The 13024-nt window shown below is 58.8% G+C and overlaps 1 protein-coding gene across 3 annotated transcripts in view; it reads left to right on the forward strand.

Annotated features, from left to right (window-relative positions):
• The first annotated feature begins 1263 nt into the window (after positions 1–1263).
• Positions 1264–13024, forward strand: part of TBX1 (T-box transcription factor 1) — a 35020-nt gene continuing 23259 nt past the window's right edge. For 2 of the 3 annotated variants that reach the window (XM_064392957.1, XM_064392956.1), the window contains exons 1-7: positions 2586–3074; positions 6275–6376; positions 7778–7949; positions 8172–8327; positions 9705–9772; positions 9979–10079; positions 10810–11551. In XM_064392957.1, coding sequence (XP_064249027.1) covers positions 2599–3074; positions 6275–6376; positions 7778–7949; positions 8172–8327; positions 9705–9772; positions 9979–10079; positions 10810–11246 — 1512 coding nt within the window. In that variant the 5' untranslated portion in view covers positions 2586–2598 and the 3' untranslated portion in view covers positions 11247–11551. Of the gene's footprint in view, positions 1454–2585; positions 3075–6274; positions 6377–7777; positions 7950–8171; positions 8328–9704; positions 9773–9978; positions 10080–10809; positions 11552–13024 lie in introns of those variants that run through there. The other variant, XM_064392958.1, reaches the window with a different exon arrangement.

The following is a 13024-nucleotide window of genomic DNA, read 5'->3' on the forward strand; positions in this document are numbered from 1 at the left end:
GGGAGCGGGCGGTGAGTAGCGCCTCGTCCTCGCCGGGGCAGGGACGGGAACCGCGCGCGGCTCCCGGCCCAGACGGGGCCGTGCAGGTGCTGCCGACGAAGCGGGCTCCCAAGCTGGGCTGGGCAGGAGCTCGCCTGCCGCCGCGTTCGTTGCTTTCCGTTTTCTGCTCTTTTTTTTTTTTCTTTTTTTTTTCTTTTTTTTTTTTTTTTTTTTTTTTGGGGCGAAGGAAATGTTGGAACGCTGGCGGGCGCTTTGGGAGTTTGGTGGCCCAGGGCTAGGGGGGTCCCATCCGAGCGAAGCGGCCGGCAGTACCTGCACCCGCTGCTCACCCTGACGTGCCCAGACCCCGCCTGTTGCGGCGGCTCAGACTGCGGGTCCCCGCGGCCACCGAGTCCAGAGGGTCGCCCCCAGCCCCGCGGTGCATGCGAGCTGGAGGAAAAGAGCTATCCCTTCTCTCGGTGCCGGACATCCGCAGCGTGACGCCGGGCTCGGCTCGGCTGGGCTCGGCTCTTCCCTTCCCGTCGGCCGGCTCCCGGAGCCGTGATTGACACCGCCGGCCCCTCCGCCCGCCCCGCAGCACATCCCATCCCTCCCCGGCGGCCGCTCGCCGTGCCCGGGAGGCGGGGAAGGGCCTCCCCAGCCCTTTGACACCGTCTCGGCAGGAGTTTCACTTCGCTTTCGCCGCCGTCGCCGCCACTTCTGCAGGCAAACACCCCGGCTTCCATGTGACGCCTCCCAGCCACTGAATGGGGAAAGCGCCTATAAGGGAGACACACTTTCCCTTCGTGCAGGAGAAAAGGAGGGGACGAGGGGGGCAGAAGCAGGAGGTGGTGGTTGAGAGGAAGAGAGGACAGAAAATGAATTAATAAATCGCAGGGAACGAATTGAAAGGGGGTGGTGAGAAATGGACACCCCGGGAAAGAAATTCGTGGGATTATTTATTTGTTGCCCCCCGGTCCCGTCTCGCTGACAGAGCTCGGTCCGCTGTTGCGGTGCTCGGCGCTAGCTACAAAGGGACCCGGGGAAGTTTCTTGCTCCCCAGCGCCCTTCCCGGGGGGGCAGAGCGTTTAGGTTGTTTTCTGTTGGCTTTATTTTTTTTTTAAGTTTCCCTTCCCCACCCCTCCCCCCCCGTCTGGAAGGAGGGGGTCTCGTTCGCACCTCCCTGGATGGTGCGGTAGAAAGGAGGGGAGTTAGGGGGTGGGAGGGGGGGGGCTCGTGGTGGGAGGCTGCCGCGCCTGCTGCTCCTGCATTGGTGTCTCCCCTATGGACGAAAACAGCCCTCTGTCTCCCAAGGCAAATGCTTTCAGTATCGCCTCTCTGATTTCAGTCGCCGCCGCCGAGCAAGCAGGGAAAGGAGAGCTGGAGGAGCGCCGCGGCGGCCGCAGCGCGCCCGCCCGCCCCGGCTGCCGCCCTCAGAAGATGCACTTCAGCACCGTCACCAGGGACATGGAAGGTGAGTGCCGCGCTCGGCCCCGCAGGGCTGCGGGGACGGGACCACCGGGCACCGCGTGTCCGAGGGCTTTCACGCGGCCCGTGCCGGCGGCCGGGCCAGGGGCAGCGCACAGAACGCGGCCTGCCCGCGGAGCCGGTCGGAGGAGGCTTTGCCGTTCCTCCCGGCACGTCTGGGCCCCTCTAGCCCTTAGAGAAAGGCATTGCCCGTGGCCCTGTAGCAGCTTTCGACGGCTCCGCCGCTGGGACTCGCTTGTTCTCAGAGGTGCTGAAAGCATCCCCCGGCAGCGCCGGCCGTGCCTGAGGCACCGGCAGGCCGGGGCTCGGCTCCCACCGGCTCTGCAGCCCCTGTCTGGCCGGGGGGCTGCGTCGGAAATAATGCAAGAGACCCCCGGGACCTCGAGAAGCCTTCCAGCATGGGAGGGGATCCGAAGGAGCCGGCCGCTCCGCCGGGGGCCTGTCATGCCCCGCAGGGCCCGCTCGGGCCGGCGGCCGAGCGCTGCGCAGCCGGGCTCGTCCCGGTGCTCCTCGGCGCGGACCCAGAGCTTTGCTCTGGTCCCGGCCTCTTCCTCTTTCTCGTCCGGGGATGGAAGGAATGGGGCATTGCCAAACCAGATCCGACTTCCCCTGTCAGCCGCAGCCCCGCGGCTCCAGAGAGAAGGACGTTACCTGCAGCAGCGTAGCTACACGGAAATAAGAGCCGATTTCTTTCTCTGAGTTTCCCCACTCTTCTATTTTTCCCCCCTTTTTTTGAAAAGGGGCGAAGGAGGGAGTTTGCTTTGTCCCAAGTGGTGTGTGGCGAGGGAGGCCTGCAGAGATAGCACGGGCTTTGCACCGCCGAAGCTCTTGGCAGACCTCTCGGGTTTGCAAAAGAAAAAAAAAATAGAAGAAAAAAAAGGGGGAAAAAAAAAAAAGAAACCTAGGCAGGCAGGCAGCGGGAGCAGCGAGCTCCCCGCCTGCCCCGGGGGGAGCGGGGCTGGGGCCAAGCAAAGCGGAAAGGGGGAGGCGCCCCGCTGGGCTGGGCGCGGGGCAGGAGAGGAGGCGGAGGGCACCCCGCGGAGCCGGTGCGGAGGCGGGGGCCGCGCGGAGCGGCGCGGAGCTGGGGGGAAAGCGGGAGCCGGAGCGGAGCCCTGACCGCTTGTTTTTGGAATGATTTCAGCTATCTCCAGCCCCTGGCTCACCCAGCTGTCCCATTTTTGCGATGTTGCAGCTTTCACGGCCAACAGCCTGAGCAGCCTGAACGCCTCCGGGGGGTACCACCTCTCCCCCTCCCCGGGGGACCCGTACGGACAGCATGAACCGCCGCACTACGAGCCCTGCACGGCTCAGCAGCACCCGCACCCGCCGCCCCAGCCCCAGCACGGCTACCCTTTCGGCGGGGCGGCGGCGGCCGCGGCCGGGACCAACCCGCCGCCCCCAGGCCCCGAGCAGCCCGAGGGCGCCGGTGGAGCCGCTGCGGGGCCGGCCGCAGTCTCGGGCTGCTCTGCGGGGGCGGCCACCGCGGCCAAGGCGCCGGTGAAGAAGAACCCGAAGGTGGCCAACGTGAGCGTCCAACTAGAGATGAAGGCGTTGTGGGACGAGTTCAACCAGCTGGGCACCGAGATGATCGTCACCAAGGCAGGCAGGTCAGTGCGGAGCTCCCGAGCGGCCCCGGCGCTCCAGCCGCTCCCTCCGGACCCGGGCACCCAGGCCAGTCGGGGCGGGAAAGTTCGGTGCGAGTGGTTGAATTCGCACTTTGGGGGGAGATTGAAGCTGCTGCCCAAGGGCGAGTCGCGGAGCGGCCCGACCCAGCGGTCGCCGTCATTTGATCCTTGCGCTTCTCCTGGGGCGAAATCTGCGAGCTCTTGCGGCCCGAAGGCCTCGGTGCTGCGGAAGAACGCGCGGCTGCTGCTGCGGGCTGACGGCGAAGGCGTGCGGAGGACGGCAGGCAGGGCACCGGGTTTCACTCCCGCTTAAAAGGGCGCTGTGCTCCTCCGGGCGCCTTCGGCTGTGACCCCACACGGGATTTTGATCCGTGTTTACGGAGGACGGTGTTCCCGGGGCGGACAGTAACGATACGGGGGAAGGAAGAAAACAACACGCAAACCGTGCAAAACCTGCTAAATACATTCTTAGCACGGGCAGATGTTTTCCTTCCGGCGGAGACGCGAACAGACCCTAATTCTGCACCTTGAAACGTGTTCCAGGGCTGTTGCATTTCCCGATTATCGAGTAACGAGCCCGGCTGAACGCGGCTCCTCTCAGCTCTGCTCCGGCCGCCGCGGCGCGGTTCCGGGGCCAGGACCCCGCTCCTGGGCAGGGAACAAAGAAAGCGGCCGATGCGATCGCGTTAGGAACGAGCAAAACATATGGGGGGAAGAGGAGTCCCAATTCAGTTTTTAGTTACTGCGTTTAGTGGAGATCCCCGGGAAGCGCCGCGGCCGCGGCGGCTCGGGCAGAGCTGCGAGGCTTTCCCCGCCAGGCTCCGGCAGAGCTGCGAATTGTCCCGGCTCTGAGTCTTCCCTCGTTTAAAGCGATCCGGCGGGGGGGAGAAAAGAAAAACAAACAAATTAAGGAATCCCCCGTTGCTTGCTCTCAGTTGGCCCCGGGGCTGACTGCGGCGGGATGGCCGGCCGGGGGAGAGGGTCGGACTCCGCTCCGAGCGGTCTGGCAAGAGCTGTGACCGCGGCCGTGCGCTCCCGCCCCTCTCCCGTCAGCGATTTCGAGGGTCCCGAAAGTGCAAAAAAAAAAAAAAAAAGAAAGAAACATACTTATATGTACGCAGTGGCATTTTAAGTTGTTATTTTTTTATATTAGCAATTTCCTAAAATAAAACAATCACCGTGGTGCCCGGTGCAAAAGCAGCCGGCGCTGCGTTGCGGGACCCGGGCGGAATTTCCCGCAGACGGTGCCGGCCCCGGCGCCGGGGCGCGCAGCCCGCTGTCTCCGGCCGCGGCCCCTGAGCCCGGCGCCGGGCTCGGCGTTGCTTTCCTTAGCGGAAAAGGTCGTTCAGGCTCCAGGCGGAGGCTCTCTGCAAACAGGAGTTCTTCGATCTGGCTTTCTTAGCTCTCCAAGAAGAGCGAAAGGATTGCAAATATCCCATTTCAAAAGGTTTCGGAAATTAACCAATTCGAATTGAATCGGGGGGTTTCCTCCCACCCTTTTCTTCGTTTACTTTATGACACCGTCGAAACTCCAGACAAGCGAGTAAAACAGGAGAAAACGGGGTACAACCAGCAGGAAAGGCTCGGGGAAGGCGCTGCAAAGCCTATTCTCCTCCAGCGCCTCTGGGCTGGCCCTGCTGTTTGTCTAGATGGGTCTTATCATCTCAGGTTGTTTGTTTTAAAACTAAGTTTTAGAACAAGAAACACCGGAATTGGAGCTAATGGGGTCTTTTACACGTTTAAAAATAATAATAACAGAGGGAGCGACTGAAAACGTCCTCCAGAGTTTGCTGAAGCCTTACGGAGAGGGAGACGCAGCTGCCCGATGCCGGTGCAGCCCGGCAGGGCTGGGCCCGATGTGGAAGAGCTGCGGAGCCAGAGGGGCGCTGACCCACCGCCCCTCAGAGGGGAGAAGGGGCACATATCGACAGGTCCGGCGTGTGCCCCGAGAACGAGCCGGGGGGGGCTCTCTGTGTCCGGTTTGATCGGGCTGTTTGTTCAGGGGAAGAGTGGGGCTTTGGTTTTTCAACGGCTGCAAACACCCTTCCCGAAATAATTGCCTACAGTCGCTCGCTTGCTTTACTATTCTGTAAAACAAAACGAAGGCATAACGAGCCCCGATGCCAGGGCACATCTTTGGCGTGTCCCGCCGGGGAGCTGCGGGCCAGGCCCTGCTCCCCGGGTGTGCAGATGCAGGAGGGAGGCACGGGTGGACTGTCCCGGCCCCTTCCCTTAGCCCACCGCCGATCGTATTAGTACTGCAGCCCCCTGTAAGAATCGTGCCCTCCATGAGGGTGGGATCCTCGTTTCGGCTTAGCTTTGGGTCCCGGGGGCCTGCGCGGAGAAGAACCGGGGAGAGCCGGTTCTTCTCAGCCGCGGGAGCTGGCCTGCCCAGCTCCGGAGCCCTGGGCTCCTTTCCGCTCCCCTTTTCGTTCCGCAAAGCTGCGGGGAGCGGGAGCCCGACCTGGCTCTTGCAATGGAGTGGATCCGGGACGGGGCTTTCTGGGACATCCCCGTTGCCCTCCAGCCCTTCCCGCCGAGGGGGAGCATTTGCCCCTCCGGGCTGGGAGAGGTCTCCCGCTGGCCCTAGGGGCTTTGCTGTAAGGGCTCCTTTCAAACGGGCGCAGTTTGGTGGGTGCAGAAGCTGCACAGGTAGGAACACGATCACCTCGTGTCGTTGGCTGGTGTTTTCAGATTTGACCCCTACGGGCTGCCTGAGACTCCCGAGCTTGAGTGCGGGTCCGCAGACAGGGTAATGTCTTGCATTTGCCTCCAGCCAGGTCAGCTAAAATTATGGGGAAACCATGGGGAAGAAATTATTTTCACTTTATTTCCCCATAGCAAAGGCCGAGGATGCTCTTGTTCCCCCTGTCCTCTCCGTTCCACCTCGGTGGGGCATTTTGGGTGTCTGACATGAATGGTCCCAAAGCCAGGGGGAGAGGCAGAACCCTCTGGCTCGCCTTTCGGGATGCTGCCGAGGGCTGGGAACACGACTGAGAACACGGCAGCCAGTCTCCCCACACAGCCTGGCCGTATGTGCCTCTTCCTCCGGCCAGTGGTTTCCTCGAGGGGACTTATCATCACAACGGGGAGGGTATCGGAGCGGCTGGAGGGCAAGAGACCCGTGCCGGCCCCTCGGGGCTCTCTGCTGCTCCTCAACTTCTCTCTCCTCTCTGTGCCAGGCGCATGTTCCCCACCTTCCAGGTGAAGATATTTGGGATGGACCCTATGGCTGACTACATGCTCCTCATGGATTTCGTCCCAGTGGATGACAAGCGATATCGGCAAGTAACAAATACCTGCTCTGTCTCGCGGCTCTTGGAGCCGTGGGGGCTGGTGGGTCGCTGCCCACCCTCTGCTCCTGCCCTCTGGGGGTTCGGGGATGTGCCCTGGGCGTGACACCTGTCGGTGCGAGGCAGGGAAGGGACCCGGGATGCGGCTGACCTGGGGTCTCTTTCACACCCCTACAACGAGTCTGGGGCCGGGAGCGGCTGCACGGGACCGCAGGGCCCCCTCAGCCTCCGCACCAGGCTCACGGGCGGCCGGGGCCAGACCAGCATGGGCAGAAGGGCAGGTTTCCTCAGGGCACAGGGCAGGAGCTGCCTTGTCCTGCCCAGAAAAGCTCTCCTTGTCGTACTGCTACACGTCTCCACCGGCAAACACCCTTTGCCACTTAACAAAAATCCCCTCGGTGCTCTTTGAATGCTGTAGCCCCTCAGTGCATGTCCCGAAGCTGTGCCATGCCTGCTGGGGATCTGCCTGTGTGCTTGGGTGAAGAGAGTGGGTTTTGTGCTCTGGAAAGGCACCAGCCACCCAAGCCACAAAACCCTGCCCTTGTTTCCAGCGGCAGTGTAGGAAGGCCTTGGAAACTGTCGACTCACAAGGCAGTGATGCGGTCTGGTTTGGAACCCCTTTAATTTTAAGACAGTGAAAAGCGCATTATGTATTTAGCTTGAGATCAAGACGCCGAGCAGGCAGCCCGCATAGGAATCGCAGGGTCCCATATATAAATATTTAGACAGATATCCAAATTCTCAGGGCGTCCTAGAAATGTTTGCTTGTCAAGGGAAGTAGGATATATAACATCCAATTGAGTATATCTTTAAAAAGTAATGTTTCTGCTCAAGTCCAATGGTGTCTAATTCCCCCTGTGCAAACACTGGCTTTTAAAGTAAACACGTGTATAGAAGATTGGTTTCTCTGTTTTAAATGTTACTATTGAATATGTACTTTGAAAGAATGAAACAAGACTGCTAAATTCTAAACCTGCTATTAATCTACACACAACTTTCCACTCTTCACTTAAAGCGAGAATATTACTGTATAGAGGGCTTTTTTCACCCTTTTTTTTTAGAGGAAGAGGGAAGACTTTTGCGGCTTCTCTCCCAAATCTACACGGGTAGCTATAAATTTCCTCCATCCTGCAGATTTCTCTCACGACAGTTCCATCGCTGACGTGATAAAATAGTATATCCCCTCCGCAGCAATTCTGGCTGTGGAAAAGAGTTCGTTCCTCTCGTGGCCGTAGGAAGCGGGAGTGATGGAGAGGCGGTGCTTCCCCCGCGGTGGGCCGGGGGGACCGTCCCGGGCCGGGCTCTGCGGGCCGGGTGCTGCAGTCGTTCGGCGCTGCAGGGACGCGCCGGGCGCGCCCCGGGCCGCGGCTGAGGGTGCCTTCCCTCCCGCAGGTACGCCTTCCACAGCTCCTCCTGGCTGGTGGCTGGCAAAGCCGACCCCGCCACCCCCGGGAGAGTGCATTACCACCCGGACTCCCCGGCCAAAGGGGCGCAGTGGATGAAGCAGATCGTTTCCTTCGATAAGCTCAAACTGACCAACAATTTGCTGGATGACAACGGGCATGTAAGTGTTCTCGGGAGAGGATGTCCACCACGGGGCTGCACGGGGTGGGAACTCCCCGCGCTGTGATTCCCGTGGGGTGACCCTGCCCGCGCCCTCCCCGGGGGCTCTGCCCCAGCCCCGCGGCTGTCCCGGGCAGTGGAGCCGGCCGGGCCGGGGTGCGCTCTCCTCTCTCCATGCTCCGCCTGGATCAGTTATTGTCTCCTTGCTCGTTTTATCATTCAGATCATTTTGAACTCCATGCACAGATACCAGCCGCGTTTTCACGTGGTCTACGTGGACCCCCGGAAAGACAGCGAGAAGTACGCGGAGGAGAACTTCAAAACTTTCGTCTTCGAGGAGACGCGCTTCACGGCAGTGACCGCCTACCAGAACCACCGGGTGAGGCAGCAGCGGAGCTCGGGGCAGCAGAAAGCGGGGGTTGGGGTCTCCCTGGAGGAACCACGGGTGCGGGTGCATCCAGCTCTGGCTCGGCCCCTTCGTCCGGCTCCGGGGTTGGGGGCCGGGCTGCGGGTGTCCGGCGGGGATGGCTGGGGGTATTCCCGCCTCCTCCTCCCCATCTGCTAAACCCATTCCGGGCAGCGCTAGGAACCCGATAGCCGGGGAGCTGCGCGGAACTGCATCGGTGTGCGCCGGGGAAGCGACGTGGGCTCCAGCCCCATCGCCAGCTTCCCCCCGCCCGGGGGACCTCATTACCTATGTAAAGCCGAGACCGGGGCTGGTGGGGAAACTACAGCCTTCCCGCTGCGAAATGTCACTCACAATTTGTTTGGATAAATCTGCGATTTTACTGTTTTAAGCTTTTAGCGGTCTGTCTCTCCTCAGAATACAATTATACGTTAAAAACGAAACAAAACGAAACACAACACCCCCACCCCAATCTAATGCAGATCTCTGGGCAGCAGTTAATCCAATTGCTCCTTTAAATCGCATCAGTGTAATGTAAAGAGCAGGGATCCCAGCGTCGAGTGGAAATACGATTTCATAGCGGGGGCTTTTCAGCGCTGCTCCGAACCGCCCCGCTCCGCGACGATGCCGCGCAGGCCGGGGCTGTGTCCCAGGGCTGTCCCTGAGCAACCGGTGCAAGTGTCACCCTCTGCAGTGGCTCCGAGCAAATTGACCTGAGCTCTCTCCGGGATGCTGGGGTCGGGCCGCACCTCGCCCCGGTGGAGGCGGCCAGGCCAGAGAAAGGCTGTGCCTTTAAGGGGCTCTGGAGTCCCTCCCCGGCTGGCATTTGCCTGATGGCTCCGGACAGCTGCTCTTTCTCTCCTGCTTTCTATCAGTTTGACCTCTAAGGCTGGAACTGTCACTGAGGGGCTTAAAGTTTGTTTTTCAACCCATTCCGGAAACTCACAATCACATACTTTATCCGTGGATTTGCTTAAATATAGAAAATGTCCTGCCTTCTCCCTGGCGAATTAAATAAATACATAAGTATGATTTATCCAGTGATTTGTCTTAACTGCTCCAGTGGTGACCCATATAATGTGGCATTTTCTTACAAGTGCTTTTGCCTCAGACTGCCTCTCCCTTCACCTTGAACTCATATTAGGTAGCATGTTAGCCCGCATTTTCTAACAGAGGGAAAGCACATGTTTGTGCTCTGTGGCAGAGAACACCCTGGCTCCACCAGCCACCTGGATCCTCTCTGTCACACCAAGCACTGCTGAGTCCCAAAACCTGCTCAGGGATACACTCACTGTTTGGCCAGGGAGCCCTGTGTGCTGCTTTGAGACATTTTGCCACTTCTTCTTACAGATCACGCAGTTGAAGATTGCAAGCAACCCTTTTGCCAAAGGATTCAGAGACTGTGACCCTGAGGACTGGTAAGGCTATGCCTTTATTGGTTATGGCAATACCCCACTCACCCTATTTCACGTGCATCTGCCCAGCTTACATTTACACAAGGGTTTTGTGGAGGGGGACACTGTATTGGGCCCCATTTACCAGCTGCAGCTCACAGAGACAATACTCCAGTTGCTCATTCTGTTGGACCATCAGCTCTGTATCACTTCTCCCCTTCCTCTTGCAGGCCCAGGAACCACAGGCCAGGGCCTCTTCCTCTCATGAGCGCTTTTGCCAGATCCCGGAATCCAGTCTCTTCCCCAGCCCACCAGAACGGGACAGAGAAAGGTGAGAGCTCCAGTGGCCAGGCCAGCCCATCTCCCAGGCGCTGTTGGCCTGCACAGCCCGTGCATGCATGCTTGGGGCCAGCCTTGCTCACCAAGCTGGTGCACAGCCCCATTGCTAATGAGCTTTGTGCTACCACTTACTTTTTAAAGAAAAATACCTGCCTTCATAGCCTAGTTCATTCTTCCTTGGACTACAACATTTGCTGTTGTTGTTGCTTAAGAAAATTTGCTGCTTTAAAAAACAATGCCCCTTGCCTATAGAGTCCCATTTTTGATTTTTTAGCAACAAACTCAGTTTTTCAGGCAGAGATGCAGTGCTGGCCACAGGTTCCTTCTCGCATTGCCCTTTTAACGCGCCTCGGCAGTGCGCTTAGGGCCAACCCACTCCATTCAGGAGCTGCAGTCAGGTCGAACAGCACCTCTGCCCATTGACTGCTTTTCCATTACCCAGAGCAAACAACTGCAAAGACAACCGAAGGCCTTTCTTCCAACGCACACCGGGCCTGCAAAATAAAGGGAAGTCTGTATTTGTTTAGTGTTACACAATTGCAAAAATGTCAGGCGTGTACCAGCTTGTCAGTCAACTCCACTCCATTTATCGCAGTCAGAAGGTCCCGTCCCGCCAGCCCCGTTCCTGCCGCATGCCGCTCCTGCACGCCCCGCTCTTCCCTCGGCGCGCCTCTTCCCCGCGCGGTGCGCTCCCGGCCGCGCTGACTCTGTTGCCCCCGCAGATGCTGCCGAGAGCCGGCGGGAGTTCGAGCGGGAGGCGGGCGGGACGGCGCTGCACCAGGCCGAGGCCGCGCACCAGCAGCTCATGTCCCGCGTGCTCAGCCCGGCGCTGCCGGGCGGGGGCGGCGGGCTGGTGCCGCTGGCCGGGGCGGGCGGCGGCCGGCCCAGCCCGCCGCACCACGAACTGCGCCTGGAGCCCGCCGCGTCGGAGCCGCTGCACCACCACCCCTACAAGTACCCGCCGGCGGCGGCCGCCGCCTACGACCACTACCTGGGCGCGAAGAGCCGGCCCGCCCCCTACCCCCTCCCCAGCATCCGCGGGCACAGCTACCACCACCATCATCACCACCACATGAACGCGGCGGCTGCGGCGGCGGCGGCCGCCAACATGTACTCGCCGGCCGGAGCTCCCGCCGGCTACGACTACGGGCCCCGGTAACGGGGCAGCGGCGGCACGAGAGACACCGCCCTCCCCTTCCCGCCTTCCCCCTCTTCCCGCCTCACGAGAGAGCTGATTGGTCAGCTTGACATGATCGATAGCCAGACAGCCCAATCGCCGGCAGCCGGGCCCCGCCCCGCGCCCCGCCCTGTGGGGGCTGTGAGGGCGGCGGTGCCGGGAGCTCCATCGCGGTGTGACCCGCGGCTGCACTTTGATAAATGAAGCCATATGTCCTTATCTCGCTATTCCTCCGTTCGTGCCGGGCACCGAGGACCGTCGGGCGGCTGGGATGCGGTGGGAGGACGGTGAGGCGGCAGCGGTGAAGTGACTTGTCCCCTCTCGCTCGCCCTTCGGGTCTCGTGACGGAGGTTTGGTGTCGGCGGTGCCCGCGGGCCTGTGCGTGAGCACCGAGCAGGGGCTGGGGCCGGCCGAGAGCCGTGTGTCGTCCTGCACTTGTCCGTGTCGGTCTTTCCCAACCCGGGGCACACCGGGGCTGGTTCAGGTGGTTCTTTGAGGAGATCCTTGGGGAAGCAGAGTTTAGTTTAAGGGAGTGCTTTGAATCCTCACTGCCAGAACAAATTTCCCACTTCTCCTCCGGCCCTGACCCATTTGTAAGTTTTGGGCTTCACTGGGATGCCTTAACCGTAGTAGCATTTTCTGGAGCTGTTGAGAAGGGCCTGTGGCCAAGAGCACAGGTACTTGCAGCTGTGTTTGCATCTTGTTTTCCCAACAATACCTGCAAAGGTTTAAAAACCAGCCTGGGGGTGGGGGAATATCTGCAGCTTTCAGGCTGTGTCTTTCCCACCTGCTTCCCAGGCAGCCTCACACAGTTCTGCCTTCCTGCAGCCTTTCCTGACCTCTTGAATACTCTCCCATGGAGGTGCTTTTTAAAGGGACTTCAGGGTTTTTTTTCTCAGACTGGTTCACCCCTTATGTTTGGCTGACCCAAACTGCAGTAGTTCTAAAGCATCTATTTTGCATTACCTGCTTGCTGCATCTTCCCTCTTAATGCTGGTAAGTACTTTTTCCTTTAGTGTCTTCATTCAGTAGTCGTTCCTTACTGCTGAAAAGATGGCCCTGTTCATCACAGCTCTCCAGTGATGTGTTTTGAATAGTTGGCTTGTTTTTTTGTCGGATGCTCACCAAAGGCAGTCCCTTTGTGTTCAGAGAAGGTATTGAGCAGCTCCTCAGCTGTGTTGGTATACAGTATTATGAACACTTTCCTGATTTTTCCACATGACTCCATGAAAAGATGGGGGTTATTTCTTTTAAACTCATCTATTCATCCATGTTTGTGCATTTTCATTACAAACTCTTTAAAACACGTTCTTTCCCTTGTGCAGGTGGCAGTGTTAATAGCAATGTTTATTTTGTCTCTGGCAGTGGGCTTTGGGCTTCCAAAACCTTTTTGGAAAGGCTTAAGAAGGGATACAGGCTACCATGAATATTTTATGTATTTTTTTCTGTTAAAAAAAATATATCTGGATCCATAAAAAAAGACTTGTGCAAGAAATATGTATTTTATTTGACATTTGCAGTGAATTGTGAGATTCTTAGTGTCTGACTAAAGCATAATGTTCTCAGAAAGGTTGATGTAAAATAGCCTTGTGCTTGTTATTAGTCAGTGGGAAATGGCTCTTGGATGTGCTCTGTTGCTTTGCCGCTGTTATTTCAGAGTTTTCAGTATGATTTGTTATCTGTAAACTGATTAGTGCCAAAGCTTTGGTCAAACGTTCAATGAAGTTGTTATATTTATTATTTCCTTCAAAGATTATACA

This window comes from Passer domesticus, chromosome 17 (assembly GCF_036417665.1).
Source record: "Passer domesticus isolate bPasDom1 chromosome 17, bPasDom1.hap1, whole genome shotgun sequence".
NCBI lineage: Eukaryota > Metazoa > Chordata > Aves > Passeriformes > Passeridae > Passer > Passer domesticus.